The following is a 19,418-nucleotide window of genomic DNA, read 5'->3' as shown; positions in this document are numbered from 1 at the left end:
AAAGACAGAAAAAGTTTAAAAATTTAGAATAACTTTACTTCGAGTTTACTAATAACACAGTTAATGTATATTTTTACTGATTCATATACATATTACAACACAATTTTTTAATTTTTACTACCAGTGCCTTTAGAGATTACGCCTCCAACGCTCTTTCCAAATAAGATTGGAATAGTTCAAAAAATATCTTCGTGTTTGTATCTTTTTTTTGGAGAAAAGTGACGAGAATAAGCAGTCGTTCACCTGATGCTGAGTAATACACCTTGGCCCAATACCAAAGTACTTCGCGAGCATAGCCCTGAGTAAGGACTTCTTTCTTAGTAGCGTTGATTCACGAGAGTATAGCGCGAGACTCGTGTACACTTAGGTAGTAAATCTTCAATCTATCATTCGTTTTCGTTGATTCGACAACATCAAATGTAACATTTGCGACTTTTTAATGTAGTTTTATCTAAAAGTCACTATCCAATCGAATTTTAACATGAACACCTACCTACAAGACACAATATAATGAAATTTAAGAATAAATTTGACATTTGACTCACCTATGAACTACAACCAACATCATTTTTATTTATAAGAAATAAAATAAAAAAGCCTTCAATTCCTATACTAAATTACATAATTAAGTTACAACTAATTTAAAAATTAAAATAAACTTATAAGTATTGTTAGTAAACTTAACTTAAGCCTAATATTATAAAACTTTAAAAGAGAATAGTTTCATGTTAGTTAATTTTTTTTTTTTCTATTTCTTAATAATTAATGTTTAATTAGTAGTATGGGCCCCTCTTTGGGTGAAGGCCTCCTCCATTTCTTTCCACACTATACGGTCTTTGCCCAATATTAGCCAGTCTTTTCCAGCGTATTCAATCACATCATCAGCCCACCTCTTATAGGAACTATAAAATATTTCATATTCATTAGACTCTTCTAAAATTTATATCAAAATTATAGCGAACATACAGACAATACAAGCGGACTCCAAAAAAACTCATTAAAACGTCAAAAGTAACCTCTGACTGCGACATTGTTACATAACTAACAAAGATAAGTGAACGTTATCTGCGTTACGTCCCAAAACAAAACAACAAATTTATCTTTAAATAAAACAAGACAATTTGTTTATACTTTTACATTTCACACGATCAACTAGATATGTACACATGTGCATAGATTTGCACGTCTAGAGAACTGAATTTGAACGCTTTTATTCGGTTCGTATTACAGGAATCTGATTGTTACGAATGTGAGAAAACACATTAAGTTCTACACCATAATCTTCTTATCTTATAATATATATAAATTACGTGACACATTGTCCGCGATGGACTTCCAAACTAATGAACGTATTTTAATGGGGATTACTTCATGGACTGCAGTTTAGTCCAACTTGAGTGATAGGATAGTTTATATTTCGATTTGGGACCCATAATTATTTTTATTTCCAATATTTGTTTTGTATGGACATATTTTCTATGAGATAATTTATTGACGCACGGTTTGACAGTTCTGCTTTAAAACAATTTTATTATAGTTAACAACAGGGAGCAATGACGTTCTATACATAATATAGAACGTAATTGACAAGGAGCATATTTTACAAAATAATTCTTGGTGTTATGAAATATTACTGATTTTATTTATTATGCACAGAACAACGTCTGTCGGGTCAGCTAGTATATTATATACAGAACTTTTTAAATGATAACTGCAGTGAGATATGCTCTCCTAACGATCGTTTGTTCCCTGATACTGACTTAAGTTGCACAGTGAATTTCCATTCTTCCAATCAAGATGACAGTTCATGCGTTCACACGTAGTTTTACTTTTTTTTTACAGTGCATGGTTTGAAACTTTAAGATAATAAGGACATTAGCGTGCCGTAATGTAAGTAAAACTAATTGGTAATCGAGAGCAGAAAACAGGTCAAATATAATTCGATCCAAGGCACTGTGCATTCAATTAATGGTTCACATTTGAGTACACGTGTAATATATATTAATGGTGAACTAAATAACAGGTCTCACAGAACTTTCTTCACTGCAATTAGTGCGTGACAGATTTGTCGGATTGCATGCTATCATCGCAGGTAATAAAATTATTTGCAACGATTCGGCGCGGCGTGATGTTAATGACTTGATATAATAATTAGTACTCCTTAATGATTGTCTCTTGATGTGTACCTACATGACGTCACCATGACGTAGACTATATTATAGCGCGGGAACGATAAATTCAAAACGAGATCTATGAATAATTAAAGATGCAGGTAGTAGAAGTAGAACTAGAACATAGAGCTCGAAAGAGTTTGTTTGTCTGATTGCCTGTAAAGAAGACACTACAGAGATTAGGGAACTCAGTGAACTGTGAGAAAATAACTGAACTGAGAAGTTGATCAATAGATACAACATAAAGTCCAGATGCTTGCCACTAGGATTTAAGAGTCAAGTCTCTTGACGGCAAACATGTCAGCCCAGATACTGAAAAGAAATTGCAGGAAAGATGCCCTGGATCGGATCTAGGTATGTGAGCTAGGACTTAGTATCCCGTAGCACGAATTAGGAGGTAAAAAATATTGTAGTAGATAGAGCTTTTGTCCACGATTATAATACTACCACTCTTATTACAAGGTACTGCACCGTTTTTAAGAAAATAACGAAAAAAAATTGCTAGCCTATAACGAGTAAATCACGTAAATAAAACTGTAGATGAGCGCTGTCATGGCGCCGGGAGGCTAAAAACTCGCTAATAACTGTCAATTATAAACGAAAAACAGTAAAATGAAACATAAAAAATAGTCTGGGATGGACTGGACGGCTTCATCAAATATAATTTTTGAACTAAAAAGCCTAGAACCCGGAGTTGTAAAGGCAGAAAAACAAAACAATAATTTAGTATTTTTCTTAAATTTCCTACGTTGTTTTTTCCGTTTTCCTATAATGTTTTATATTTTATTCCGTTTCTATCGTAGACGCGTGAATGTGTTCTGTTTTTGTACGTGTTTTACCCGTTTAGAGATTGTAATATTTTTTCGTTATATTCTTGAAATCTGTATAGGTGCGGCCGGCGAGTGCCAGAAACGAATTCTAGGGGTTTTACTCTCTTTCCTCCTAAAATGTCCCAATTCTTAAAAATGTCATAATTTGAGGTTTGGTTATAATACTTATAATGCTATTTTCTCTGGTGGTAGCATTATAGTCGTGGAGTAAAGCTCTATCAATTACAATATTTTTACCTCATAATTTGTGCATAAAGGGATACTAAATTTTGATGATTAAGCGATGATTGGCAAAAGCAACACACAACCAATGGAGGAAGCATTCTATGGTCATAGAGGCCTAGGCCCTGTTCTGTTTGTTGCTCCAGCTCAGCAATTGAGTATCTGATTGCTGACAGTCTTCTTTGGGCTACCTATATCGAGTGGGACTATAGTGCCACTCAGAACTTTTGAGTTTTTCAAGAATCCTGATCCTCCTGTGGCACTGCATTGTAATGGGCAAGCCATATCAATAACCATCAGATGAACATCCTCTTCACATCAACCGCATCGAACAACCGAACATCCGCTTGTCTCGTCCCTTACTGTCATAAAAAAAAATGTCTGTATACAATCAATCCTGAATCTAGTTGTAGATTGATATTTCCCAACACTTTAATCCATATTCCCTTCCTTATTTTGTGGGGTCAATCTACTAAATATTTGCTTCATAATTTTGTATGGTCAATCTACTATCATCCATCATTTCTCACAGACCAAATCAACCTTATCTGACTGTTATAGTAACTCTCGACTAGAATGTCCGTCATTTTATATCAATAATATAGGCAAACCCTTATTTATTATCATGTATGTATTCCCCTTGCTCACAACATTAATCTAATTGTTTTTGAGACATAAAAAAGAAAGTAACACCATCTCATAAAAATACCTTCCAATATTCACATACACTTGTATAATTTCCACTTAATCAAAAAACTGCACACATGTAGAATCTCTTTTAAATACATTATATTATGTACAATGCCTGTATTATGCTTAGTATGATAATTTTAATAAAGAAGAAATAAAAATAAACAATAAGGACACAATATTCATAAGTTGTTTTAAATTATTAAAAAGTCCTATAGATTTTTAAAGTAACTACATAATTTAACATATTTTTATTTAGTGCTAGTTTCTTCAGGAAAGCTAAATTCTTATTTATTTCCCTACAAAACCTGAGATCAATGTAAAATGTTTTATTCTGCAATTTTAAAAGAGACATGAAGATTGATCAGTTTATCTAATTTAGAATTCAAGATTGTACAACTGATAATAAATAGCTATTTCTATGCAAGACTGAAATGAATAGAATTTGTTATAGGATGTGTGTCTGAGAAACCCCTTGATTGAGTGGGCTATGAGAATTTAGCATGTCTTAAATTTGCATGTGAAAGGGCCCAGGTTTCATTGGCATATCCCAACATTCACATGATTATTCACCCGACTGATCCTCACCTTTTGTGATTCCGTTGGTGTTACAAGAGAGAAGGAGGGTTTAGATCCCACACTATCAGGTGACATAAGTGCATACTTATTAAAGGAGCCTTCCTGTGTCATCATTTTCATATGTTTGTAGAAATAATTTAGTGATCTCTTTAAAATTTCCTTTTTATTTTAAATCAAAGCCTGACTTGAGCCTTAGCTTTGTAGAAGTTAAGCTGCAATGAAGTCAAGTATTTTGTCAACTAGTATAGTCTGCTTAACTAGAAAAGATAGTTTGAGCACCACTGGAAAGATTAAATATTTTTTATGCTACTTGACTCTAATTGTCGGAATAGAAATAAAGTGTGAAATATATATTTTGGCCTTCATTTATACATCCTCCTCATTATTAGATATGTTGCAAGAGGTTATCACTCAAGATCAAGTGTAGACCATGATAATCTGTTAATGACCAGCGAAATATTCTGACAGACACTGTAGTTAATTGAACCATGTTAAATGATTTCACACGAAAACAATTTATACCTTTCAGCTATTACATGATAAGTATCTATAGTATTATTTAAAATAAGATATTAATTATTTTATTAAGTGTTACAGTTGTTTTACTTGTTATTGTAATTTTATTTTATTAAATTGATGTTGTTAATAAATATAAATATTTTACTTTATTGGATGTATTGTAAAATAAAGAATAGTTTTATACTTTTTTAAGTATATTTTTGATTGTAACAATTGCTACTTGAGACCTAGAACTTACAGTAATGATTTGATGAATTTCGCTACTAACTTTGTAATTTTTTATCTAACCCATATAAGATATAATCAACCTGAAAACATGAAACTTATTGGATAATCTACTTTCAAAAAATGCTGTGGGTATACCTTATCAGTTTACACTGTACATAGTCATTGATAAGATATCATCTAGAGAATAATCCCAAAAATTATAACACTTGTAAACACATTGGGTCTCGCAAATTGCATCACTTGAAAACTTGAATTTTATATTTATTTCAAGGTCTTGTTAAGTAATCTTTAGAATCAAAGCTGTTAATGCGCCGCTTATTACTTACCGACACTACTTGGCTCCATATTTATCTACTTCGATGTATTGTGTAGCTTTAAACCAACTTTTTAACTTAAAATCCAAGTTATCTGAGACATGACAACAAGAAAAGCCACTCCCAAGTTATTAACTTAGTTAAAACTTTTTTCGCGCACGCAACTTTTGTAAAGTTAACACTGAAATTAATAACGCACTCACGCCTTTCAAATAAACACTTCAGAGAAGTTAGAAACAAGTAAAACACATAAAAATTTAATTATTTCACTGTAAAGTTATAAGCAACAACCGCACCGCAACCGAATTACAAACAACCAAAGAGAACTGTATCATGAACGAATAGGGAAGGCAAATCTTGAGTTTCCAAAGAGTAGATAAGTATAAAAGTATAATTACACGTTCGTTTGTTGGTTTGAAGGTACGAGTAGAGATGGCAGTGTCTACGTAAAGTTCTTTTAGTTGATTATACTAGATAAAAGAAATGAATAAATATATAATTTCTGACATTTGGCATGTCCTTGGAATTTAATTATTTCATACATTATTTATTATTAAACAATGATATTAGAATAGTATTTTCTTGGAAATATATCAATACAGAATGATGTCCATTGATTCGTTATTATGACGATTTTAAAGTTGGTAACGCAGCGGGATTGTTTTATTTTATACTAGTATTATGTTTCTTTTAGAATCTCATAAAATTATATCCTTGCACAATATATTGTTCTCATACAGGATACGCCGCGAACAGCATAGACTAACAAAAGTTGTGTTGTTTAGTAATGCCGCATATTATTTTTATTAAACATCTAACACATAAAACTACTTTAACGGAAAGAAGGTATGGATCGAGAAAGAAAGAGTCTGTTTGGCCGTTGGCGTGGCTTGTGAAAGAGATGGAAGACCTTTCCTCTGCCGTTGTTCGCCGTTGGACAAATAAATCCTGAAGCAGTTGTTCCGTCCGCCTAAAGAATGGTGTTGGATGGTCCTTTGGAACGCATCCACCGCCCTACAGGGCTCGTGAATCGTATACCTATTTGCTTTTATTTAATTTTCGAAATAAAATAAGAATCAAAAGGTGCATTATACAGACTAGGTATATGCCTCATCTTTTATATTTGATGCCCACACAAAGTAATTCGAAGGTTATTCGTTATTAAAGCAGAATGTAAAGACTAAAGACGCGTTATAGTTATGAAGAATGACTTTTCTGCGAGGTGTATTTTTATTCACATTGGATCGACTTTTCTCAACTTTCATAGGCAAATCTCCATAAAAGGAAAAGCCCATTCCACCGATTCTTTCAGGTTGAAAGCAAAATACCAATTAATAAAGTAACCTACCTAGTAATAGGTACATACAGCCAATGTTTGTTGTCCGTACTTTTTAATTAATTTAGGGCACAATTCTATCTATGCAAATGCGTAATTGTAATCTGTTAAATCTTGTGGTATTCTTAAGAGCGCAAGGCTTCCGACAACTCAACTTCAACCCTGCAACCTTCACGATAATCTTCACAGAGACGATCATGTCCAGGTTCACTAAACCAGGAATACGAAGAGGTGGTGAGGTAGGAGATGGAGCTTCATCACGAAATTCTGATTAAAGTCTCTGGCAACTTTGTTCTTGAATTAAGGCACAGAAAAAATTTCAAAAAGTTAAGGCTGTAATATTTTCACGAGTTAAATTAATTGCGTTACCATCACACAATTTTCAAAACTGCCTAAGTATTAAAAGTCGCCAACAATGTCGATTGTCGACTATGGAACTATAGTTATCTGTAACTATAGACTATTCAGAGATATGTGATCATGCAGCAAGTAATAAGAATTTTATGATCTGGAAGATTACTGGTTAAATAAAAATAATGGACTTATTTACATTTTTCGCAGCGTCGGCTCATTCGGTGTACTTAACGCCTGCAAGTATGGTATACAGCGATGCTTTGTGATTAGAAAACAATAAATAACAATGCTTGGTGTATAGAAACAATAATTTTCACTTACTTTTGCTATAGTTCAGATGTTCCTCATATGGCCCCGTCCTGTATGGCGGATATTCGCCGATTTCAACGATCCAAGTTAATTTTCTTTGCCGTAACGGAGACGGCAGTGCCATCTTTCAGTGACTAGTTGAACGAATTTCTGGTTGCATGGTTCATCGCACTACACATTCCACAGTTTCACTATGACTATACTAGGTGGCGGTAAAAAGTAAATAAAAATTTTGTTAACAACATCCAGAGCAAGTAGTTGCCTGATGTTGATGAATGATTCTATTTGCTTATTCGATTGCACTAGTCAATGATGTTCACGTATAGAACTACTTGACATCACTAAAAAAGAAAAAAAAACATGTCAATAATGTCGAGTATCTAATATAAGTGGTTCCCTAAATTTTATTAGAATTATTATACCTACCTACCTAGTTACCTACCCTATAGCTGATATTTTAGAATAATTGTACTTGTTATACCTACTTCCAATAAGTAGGTTCGTTTTACTAACATGTAGGTACATACCAACGTAAAAGCATAAGTAAAAAACAAAGAAACTTTCGCTGATCACAATTCGCAGTTAACGTTTTATTTATTCTATTTCCCAGATACGTATCTGGTTATTTGTGCGTCTGGACGCATGACCTTGGCTTCGGATCTTCGCCTCCACTTCGGCTGATTCCTACGCCAGCAAGCTGCAAACCTTATGTAGATAATATTATGTTAATAGCGCCTATCTACACCAATTGACGCCATTAAATTTGGATTTCAATTGAAGAAAAATAATAATTAGGTAATCGCTTCTGAATCTAATTGTTTTCATTAATGATTTTTTTTTAATTTGCTAAGGACTTAAAACAGCTTAATTGTTTACGCTGTTTTAAGTCCCTCGTCCTACGCACCCTCCTAGACAACTGCCAATGACGTATAGAACGTCATTGACCACTGCAGATAAGCCTTTATTCAGGCAAAACAGATGTTGAATGCCACTACGTCAACATACGGGTGCATTTTTGCGTATTTGTTTGACGTATTATGCGGTGGTGCAGAGAAGTAGATACTCTGATTTAGAAATTTACAATAATATGTTCGTTTAATTCGTCTCTTTTACAATGAAGGAAACCATCGAGAGGAAATCTACAGACACTTGTGAAAATATTTGAAGTTTGTTTCTTAAGACAACCGGTACTGACCTCAGTGGGGCTTTTGAACAAAGGATTTCTGAACCCAGAAATTATATAGGCCCACAGTACCTAAACGGTGAGTTACGGCAAATAGCCCGTAAATAATATTATCTAGTATGCTGCAGCACAATCTGGTGATGGTAAAACAGAGAGAAACACTTAAAATAATTCTCCACGAAAAAATACATGCAGGCCAATTTTCAATGTTATTGTCTGAAGTTGATATACAACAGAAATTCATGTTCTGCAGCGCTACCTGGGGAACTGCAATAAAGAAAAACATTATCTTTTAAAAATTTATAAACTTACAACCTTAGATTTAGGATTGGTCCCCGCTGCGTTTCAACTATATACCACAGGCGTAGTCGCTGTGGTATATAGTTTAGTTAACTAATATTACGCCCCAGTGGGTGTCTTACTCGTCCATACTCGAGTCAGTCTCGAACAATGTGTGACGTTGTCGTGCCTTAGGTTCTGTTAAACTTAGCTAATAATTGAAACTAAAATGCCGGATTACGTTGTAAAACTTTGTTAAAGTAATATTATAAACAAGAAATAAGAAAGCCACTAGGATCACATATCATCAGTAACTATTTTGTATTTGAAAAATAACACGAAGTTTTACAAAATTTGAAAGATGCCATTGAGTGTCAAGATGCCACTCACACAAGCATCTAATAGTTGCCTTAATAATAAAGTTGTTGTTTTTAGGTAGTGCGGTAGTAATGTAGTTGGAGCCCAGCGGAGACCAAGCCTTTATCTAAACTTACAACCCAATTTTCATACATACATATATACAAATATGCAATAATATTATAATATAAGTAATTAATATAGGTACTTGTCACCTGAATTGGCTTGACATAGTATTTTAGTGTAGGATATTTATTTATGTTGAGCATTTGTACTCTATATTATCTTGTAAGTCGGACAACGTTATCTTATCACTATCAGGCATGTGAAAATCGCCATCGATGCTCGCGTTAAATTATTATTAGGATAGTATTTTTTTGGAAAAGTGTAACACATACTTATACTAGCATAGAAGACGGACTAGTAAAAAAATAAGGACTCCGTGTTACCTTACATAACTGTGTAGCACCAAAACAAGCCGATTAACGTGTAAATACATAGCCCCACGCACACACTTACACTACTACAGGCCGATAGGCGGCCATTATGAGAATTGTCATCGTCTGTGACTGATCAGTTTGCGTCTCAATAAAATATTTTAAAAATGCCGTCGTGCGTTGTGAAAAAGTGTAAAAACGATACTATCTAAGTATTTGTGGCCGTATTTGATTATTTAAGGGAGAAAAAATTGTGTAACTAGTACCCCCGGTAACCGCACACACACTAGCATAACGGTGCTTCACTTGCTAATATCACGGCGTGGAGTCCTTCTTTTTTTACTCGTCCGTGGTATAGAATAACAGAGCATGCGAGACAGAAGAACATCACTAAAGAATCTAAGTAGCGAATCTCATTAGTGTAATCCCTTAGATAATTTAAACGTATAGACAGTCTCTTGCTGATCAGGCCAGGAATATTAGTTTAGTGTGCGTGACAAGCTACTTTTGTGTTAGTGTGCGTGAATTGCTCAAAATACAGATTAGTTCTAAAGTCAATTTTTTTCGACGTTCTCACAGTTGTCATTGTCTTTCTAGACGTATAAATGACCTAAGTTTAACCCATTTTAATTGACAAGTCAGCCCTGCTTGGCATTAGCTCTTTAGTATCAAGCAGGATGTAAATACTACGTAATAAGCGGCGGGACTGCCTAAGTAAAAAATGAAATTTAGTTAGTAGTTTAGTAAAGTTTGACAAAGTTAACAACCGTCATCTATCAATCAACTGATGATGACTGCACGTTTCATACAATCGCGTACAACGCTTGTTTCTTAGAGAATTTTGCTTGGCTATATAGGGTATGCACCGATATGAGTATGCACTGTGAGCACTGCATAGTGCTATCACTGTAGAAAAATTTGTGCCGTTATGGCCTGCCAGTATACTGCCGCAGTACCCTAGGGAAATATATGACTTCGCCGCCATATTCTACTGTGAGCGAGGCCCTCGAGTGGTTTTTACTGATCACGTGATCATAGTACTGCGAATACCTTACCCCGAAAAGGCCAGTGCGATAATATGACAATAATATGGCAACACCTAAGACTACTCCTATCCTCCTGTCAAAACTATTGCTATCTAAAAGGGGCACTCGGGGATTACTTCTGTATTGTTAATATTCTACGTCCCAACGCTGCAGACGCGACCCTAGCATAGGTACGCTGTCTAGCCATCTATTGTCAAAAATTATTAGATTTAGCAGGTAAAGTTTATTATTATTAAAACACAGTAATGTCTACACATTACTGCTTCACGGAAGAAATAGTCGCCGTTGTGGTACCTACCCATAATCTCGCCGACATCTTTGGTGTCTACTGCGTCTTGCGCTAAGAGGCGCGTACTTATAAATAAATAGTACAAAATTACTCTCTCGAGCCGACTGTACGTTTAAATAACATTTTAGTGGCTTTGTAACAACTTCGATACAGTCGGCTGTTTTAAGCTTTACATTCCTAGAACCGGATTCGTAAGAAATTCCTGAGTACCTACGAATATAAGAGAGAAGAAAAGAGCTGTTCGTGCTATATATCAGCTTGATTATAGACAGTCTCTCAAAGAATAATTTAAAGCAATAAATATTATGACTGTTCATTGTCAGTACATTTATGAAAATTTAATATACGTTCACAAAAATCGTCACCATTTTGCTCTTAATAGTGATTTTCATTATTATAACACTAGAAATAAGGGCTTGTAACTAATTCTAGTAGGCTTCATAAGATACATAATAGCTTTAAGGGTAAATGTATACACTTCTATAATAAAGTTCCAGCCACTGTTCAGGCATTATCTATAAATAAATTTTTATTTAAAAAAAAAGATTCTGTCGTAATTCCTATTACTCCACTGCTGAATATCTAAATGATCGGACAGCCTGGGACTAGATTGTGATTATTTTATAGCGATAGAAATGACTGTACAATATTGCATATTTTTATTGAAAAGAGCGCAAATAAAGAATGCTGGCAGAGTTACTTGCGCCGCTTCTTCTCTCTCAAAGCACCATTTGTTTCCGAAGGGGTAGTAGTATCTAGTAGTTATTATAAATAAAATCAAAAATAATTCTAAAGGAATCAATTTTTAGAAAATAAATGCCTTTATGCCTTTTTATACCTGAGTATGGGTAACTACTAATTCAATAACTGAAGATTGTACGGGTAAAATTGGCTGAAGTCTTCCAAGGGATCAGTCACAACAAAATTTACCAGAGTAACCTATTTACAATTATTATAAGTACCTGGTAACCTGGACGACCGTACCTTGCTCGGATTTTTAAGCTACAATAAAAAAACTAATAGGACATCTGCATTCGAACCAGGGTGTTTGCTTTCCGGATCACCCAATGTCTCATCTGAGTTTATAGTCTTGTATCTAGTGGCGAAATTAACCTTTGTATTCTAATGTTATTGTAGCAGTTTCTCATTAAAACACGGATGAAACTATATTTTTTAAAATTGAAACCCAGCTAGATCGATTTCTCGGCCCCGAAACTACCTGTATTAAAAAAAATCATTAAAATCGTTGGAGCCGTTTCCGAGATTCAGATTATATATTTATATACAAGAATTGCTCGTTTAAAGGTATAAGATATGTACTATTATAAATATGTTTGAAATCCACGAAGGGTTCCGTAGCAGCAAGGAACATATTAATATAAAATGTCTTTAATAATATGTGTTAAATATATATATATAGTCAGTAATAATATTGGAGTTGATCGAATAAAAGGTAAATTGTTAAAAAAACTACTTACTAGATCTCCTAGAAGTTTGCATAGTACCTAATGTCCATCATATATTTTTTTTAGTTTTATCATTCTCTTATTTTAGAAGTTGCAGAGAGGGGGGGACACATTTTACCACTTTCGAAGTGTTTCGCGCGCAAATTATTCTTTATTATTATATTATTATTATGTATGGGTTTGATAAAAAAAATCAGTTTCAGGTCCAAGTATGGGGGGAACCCCCAAAATTTATAAAAAAAAACTATTTTTGTGTGAAAATCTTAATGCAGTTCACAGATTACATCTACTTACCAAGTTTCAACAGTATAGTTTTCACAGTTTCGGAAAAAAGTGGCTGTGACGTACGGACGGACAGACAGACAGACATGACGAATCCATAAGGGTTCCGTTGTTTGCCATTTGGCTACGGAACCCTAATAAAATCATATAAAAGTAAAAACTATTTATTGAATATTTTTTTTAATGAATACTTATACGACTATATGTTGTACAACTACAAACAATACCAAGTCCAAAGAAGTACTAACAAGTACTAATAAAACTAAATAACAAGTACTATAATTTTTTATTATTTCTTTGTCCGTATGTCTGTTTATTTGTATATGTATATCCAGGTAAAACAAATGTTTTTTTAAGCCTTTATTTAATTTTCCTTGAATATCAATAAGAGATTTCTGGACAACATAATCTTTTCACTCTAGAAGCAAATCAGGCATACTAGTATTGTAGCTGCTTTAAAGCGTCCAAGCGACGACGCAACGTCGCGTGCAGTAGCTAGTTGCTTTATAAATAATAAACGAAAAAATAGTGGAATTTCGTATTTTCAACCTTCCGTTCATAAAATATCTTCCGTGTGTTCTTGAGCATCTTTTTATTTCTACCTACTTTAAGTCTTATATTCTTGATATACCTACCTAAAATGAATCACACATTCGGAAATAATGAATGATGTGTTGAGCCCTACCATCAAGTGAAGCCTCTAGTGTGGACTGCGATAACATAATCATAAACTAACAAGTATGAAATGTGAATATAATTTTGGTATTTCCTATCACCTCAGCGTACTTGTTTAATATATTGCTGTGTCATTGTATGTATGAAGGTCGTGTATGACTATAGACTTATAAATATGCAGAAGAAGTGTTACTTGATGGTTTACGACCGTGCATAAAATAGCCGCGAGATAGAGACAAAGTTCCGTTCAATAAGATAATAATAATAATTCTTTGCACAGGATGTCGGACAGACCAGTATAACAGTGGCGCCTTTTTCTGTTGAGTATCTCAAAGTGATTATCGCCACAGTGTCGATCAGATTTAGGGTATTTCGAGAATCGTAATTCCTGCATTGTAAATGTCACATTCTTATAACAAAACGCGAATAGAATAGAAGCGACCAAAAAGTGATATTTCGTATTCTTCAAAAATTGACGGTTTAGTTCCGATTGTGAAGAAGTTACGTTCCGATTTAGGGAAATCGTATGATGCGTAATCACGCAACAAAATCGTACATCATTTGTTGTGAGACGTTTGACGTTTGCTTGATTTGAAACTCAAAGCATTATACAGTATAATTATAACAGTATAATAGAGCATAGATATTATATACTCTATATTTTAGACTGGGTAGAACAATACGTTCAAATGTTCGAAACGCGTGGCTCCGATTCTGTTAACGTTCTAGGGAAATGATAAGAGAATACGAATCTTGAGCAAAACGTAGATAGAATTGGAACGATTTTAAAATTTCGTGAATATCACCGTAGGGCGTGTCACTTAACAACAGGACAATGTCTTGCTAGTCACGTAATTAAAAAAAAAGGCAGCCATAGTTGATCGCGCCATCTTGGTTTTTCTTATTATTTGCTTATAAAGCAGCAATTGTCACACACTTTGTCAATATATCATAATAGGCGAAGTTTTATCACGGATAGTCAAAAGTTAATATAATTGCACCTAAATAAAAAAAATGTTTGAAGTTGCATGTCAAGATTCTATCTGAGTATTAATAGTGCTATGTCCGTAGACGCATAGCTTACATTGTATGGGTACATATCGGTGAGGCGGTCAGGCAAGTCGTGCACGATATCGTTTTCTTTTTAATCTGCTTCGAGTCTAAAGCCACTGGCCGCACTTTCATCTTCTATTTTAATATTAAACCGCACTCATTATACATAAAATTCTTGCGACAACTATGTTTGAATTGAAAACTTCTTGGGGCACGTTGAATATTTTTTGAGATGAGAAAAAACAATTGAACTCGCTACACTGTCACCGTTACCGACACCTCTATGCAGGGTGTAATTGTTAATTGTGACCAGGCGATTATTCTATTATAGTCACAATTACAGTTATCAAAAACCTTTAAAATGATATCGAAAGTATGTTACCTGTTCAGTTAAATGGCATCCATAACACGCCGCTTTTTAAAATATACATGACAGCCATTTTGTCATGCGTCATCAACTGTCACTAGGTACACTTCTTTTTTAAAATCCATCCTTATCAGTTATACTATCCGTATTGATAATATCGTAAATTTTTTGATGCAGTTTCTAAGATAGTTTTAATTAATTTAATATTTTGATAAGATTGTCTGTTTTATAAAAAGGAAACATAATACTACTGTGTCATATATAAAGCAATGTATTTGATTTGAATTAAACCAAACCAACCGTTTAAAATTCATACTTATGTAGTATTAATTACCTACAAATACATAAATTATCAATAGCTTATTCCATAAGCTATTAAAATTTATAGCCAGCTTTCATTAAACAGTTATAAATAGCAGGAGTACTAACAATCGGCTTATCATATAAAGTCCATTACCAATGTGACTAATGCACGGATCGGACAGATCTTTACGAAATGCAGCGACACTCTTGTGTGAATCACAGCTTGATAAATACTTTCTCATGCCTCTACATATTCGTATATTATTTATTACAAGGAATTGCGGGATAAAGACCGTAAATCTCACTGATGGCATCTTTCGCAACACCGGAGGGATAACACAAACCTTCCATATTTCTTTGTATTTTTTGATGGTACCCATGTCGTATCTATCGGCGAAAAAAACTCATTCCACAGCTTATGTGGAGGAATGCTTGTCATCCAGATGGTAAGGACGACATTTTATGGTATATCAGGTAAAACTCTTGGGAACGTTCCCCGTAATGCATGCGATTGAAGACATAACGACGTTTCTACGCAGCGCGAGGTTTTATTCGCGAGCACGTGAACTTATACAATAAATACACAAAAAGCCTAAAGTTTCTTATAATGCGGTATTTACTAGTCTTTTGTCAGTATAGCAACGAAAAGCATCAGAGTTATACGATGAAAAATCTCGTCAAGTCGACGCGTATATTTTTTATTACCTTAAACATAACCACATTGATAACCATGCATAACTTTTAACAGAACTTCTACAGAGTAAGCCGATTTTGATAATAAATTGTCCCAATAAAAGTGTCCCCTATAAATTTGGAAAAAAATTCTACCTTAAGGGTGGGAAAAGGGGTGATTTATTGTTCAGGGACATATCATATTTATTAATGACCTTTTATGTGTAGACCACTAAGTAATACCTTTTTGGCGCTAGGTCAGATATAGTAATATCGTCAAATGTTTCCACTCTGCCTACAAAGTGTCCCTAAGGTAAGTATCTATTTTAAAAGTAATCTTCTCGAACTAATCTGAAGTTATAATATGCTTCAAATCCTCAATGCAATAGAAAATATTACAATGGCAGGAATTATACTTAAACCAATGGTATTTTACTCTGAAGTTTAATAACGAACCGGCAAGTAATATCATTGAATAGCTTGTTTTATTATCTAATAGGAATATGTAAATCGCTTCTGATAAAACTTCATATAAACTTGTCGCGATAGCGCTGATGTCAACACAATATAATCCTTGGATTGAATTTTAAACAGTTTTGCGCCGTTTAACAAGTCATCGCCCTCGGATTTTAGTTCATAGTTTTAATATTACAGACTTACTGTAGTAGGAATAGTAGAGCTTACAGGATGTGCATTGTTAGTCCCATGGGCTAGTACTGTCAGCACAATTATATTTGCCGGCAGATAGCTTTGCACTTGTACCATCTTTTATCCGTTTTGACGGGTGTGAGTACCAATGTAATCACAGGCACATCCTTTATTTTTACCTGATGTTCAATGGCATCAAAAAACCACCTAATTTAACCAACATTAACCGTGTTTCCGCCCGACCCGAAACATACAATAACTTAGCGTCATTATTCGCCGTTAGCAGTGTAAATATAATTTGAGTTGTAACGAGATACAATATCATATAAGATGTAGCGACATGTAATATAACCCCGATCACTTCACATTGAATGTCTCAACATGGAGACTTACAGGTGCAGGTAATTATACCAGCACACGTCATATCTTTCAAACTGGAACAAAAGAGAACAAGTGCTTGCTGATTGTAGCAGAAATAGTTGTGTTTGCGGAACTGTCCCGTCGAAAGTATAAGTATAATAATAAACAGTTAGTCATACTCCTATTCTACTGCTACTTAAGACACCTCATGAACTATCATTTACAGTAGCGGCTTTTATCTATGCTATAATACCATTGATAAGATTTACTAACTTAACGGCTTACATTCGAACTGTAGCTATCTTAAACTATCTATCTATATAGTTTGCTGTTTTATTATTGTTTTCCAGTTTATACCATAATCACCATTGCGCCAAAATGCGATACTTTATCCGTATCATGTTGACGTCTGGCATTCTACAATCATGCGTTTCGCGAGAAACTTTTGGCCTCGCTCAACCACTTTGTGGAATCAATCACCGGCTGCAGTATTCCCAAACCGATACGACTTAGAGGCCTTCAAACGTAGAGCATACATAGGCCGGCAACGCATCTCTTGACGATTATGTGAGCCTAGTAGCTGTTGTAGTTGTAGTAAAGGGCTTACTTAAAATACAAACACCCCAACGTAAGGTTAACCCAATACCGAACGGACACTACAAACATGATACAAATCTTTACGATAAATAAGATTAACATACTATACCTATTGTCTTAATTAATATTCAATGTAGTTTTTACATTATCTATTGCTACGTAGTGAATTTTAACGAAGTTCTTTACAAAGTTTTTCTTGATGGAAAAGAGCTCATTGAACACAGATTACCTACTGGATAGTCGCAATATAAAAGCAACAAGCGTATTTTATTGGATTATACTCTACTAGCGTCTCGCTCCGGCTTCGCACGGGTATTAAATATAATATAGCCTATGTCATTCACTGAAAAAATGATTAAAATCGATCCCAGAGTTTTCATTTATTCATTACTGCCCGCATCAAAATCCGCTGCGTAGTTTTAAAGATTTAAGCATACATAGGGATATCGGGACAGACTTGCGACTTTGTTTTATACTATGTAGTGAATTGATGAATAAAATTTATTGCCACACGCTACCAGCCAACTTATGATACCTATAGAAAAGTAGCACAATAATGCAGCGAATCTGGTATAATGTTCATTTGAAATATTGAAACATTATTTCGAATGCAGGTGTTCCGTTGATCCTTCACACATAAAAAGAACTCACAAAATCGGCTCTTTTAATATTATTAGTGTAGAGTTGACACAAGGTGCCGTATGAACCAAACTGAATTTATTGCCGCGGTGTCATTGATGTACAATGAGGTGTAAATGAAATGTGACAGCACAGCCACGTGTTTCAATATTCCCCACAAAACACATGACGGGGTCATGCACCCGAATGCGATGCCACCGTATTGGCCCTACAATGTTTATGTACTATATTTCAAAGCATAGTTATGATATATATATCAACTATGGATTGGAGCCGGTTTAAAAAATAAATTAAAATCGGTTCGTATGTATTATTTAGTTCGGAGTGTAAACGTAAAAGTTAGTCCCACAATTTTCTAGGTGTAGTTTTATTATAATATTGCTTGGCACAGATTTTAAAATTAACGTTTATTAAGGTTGGAATTAGATCTTATTTATTAATTAATTCGGAGTGTAAACGTTAAAGAAGTCGCTGCACTTTTATTGAGAATTTAACCACTTCGTTTAGGCCTATGGTTCCAAAAATAATAAACAACTAATTTTGATTCAGTTTTCAATAGAAACTTTTAAAAAAACCTTATTATGCAATTAAAGATTACATAACAGATGAAATTGCAAGGATTAAAGCAATGTAAGTAAATAATTTAAAAGTTTTGCATATTTTATTTTATTAGCAGGATTTTATTATGTATATTTTGTTGTGGATTCAAAAAGTGATCCAGTTATCCTATTTTGAGAAAGAAAATATCAAGAGTACCTAACCTACCTTCTCTGACACCTTATTAATAATTCCATCGCTTGTGACCAGTTTTGGATTAACGATAAATTATTATTGGTTAAAACCGGTTTGTATTATTTTTTTCTTACGGATTGTTAACATTATAAAAATTGTCTAAGATGCGGCTGACCAACCGCGACTTGCGTTTTGCTTTACGGCGGGCCGCATCTGCGGTTACCACCTAGTGCGCATAAGCCCTTATGACCCTTATTAACCGGATAATTCGTTAGTGTACTTTAATAACCAGAATCTGTAAAAAATTAGTTAGAGGTCTGCCTTCTGTTCTAACCATACCCAATAAAAATTCTCTTAATCTCGCTTCAACTCTTGCGGAGTTAACCGCTTAGTTTTCAAATCCAGCGAGTTTTACGAGTGTCAGTTTTTCTTTTTAATTTTATAATGAATAATTTTTTTTTCTTGTGTTTGTAATAGGCAT

General features: G+C 34.1%; 1 protein-coding gene across 1 annotated transcript in view; it reads right to left on the bottom strand.

Annotated features, from left to right (window-relative positions):
* Nucleotides 1–7,840, bottom strand: part of LOC126975575 (dystrophin, isoforms A/C/F/G/H) — a 657,038-nt gene extending 649,198 nt beyond the window's left edge. The window contains exon 1 of the mRNA XM_050823519.1: nt 7,565–7,840. Within this exon, the coding sequence (XP_050679476.1) occupies nt 7,565–7,676 (112 nt within the window). The 5' untranslated portion in view covers nt 7,677–7,840. The remainder of the gene's footprint in view (nt 1–7,564) is intronic.
* Between the last annotated feature and the right edge of the window lie 11,578 nt (nt 7,841–19,418).

This window comes from Leptidea sinapis, chromosome 36 (genome assembly GCF_905404315.1).
Source record: "Leptidea sinapis chromosome 36, ilLepSina1.1, whole genome shotgun sequence".
Taxonomy (NCBI): domain Eukaryota; kingdom Metazoa; phylum Arthropoda; class Insecta; order Lepidoptera; family Pieridae; genus Leptidea; species Leptidea sinapis.
Note: the sequence above shows the minus strand (reverse complement) of the source record. Positions and strands in the feature narration are given on the sequence as shown.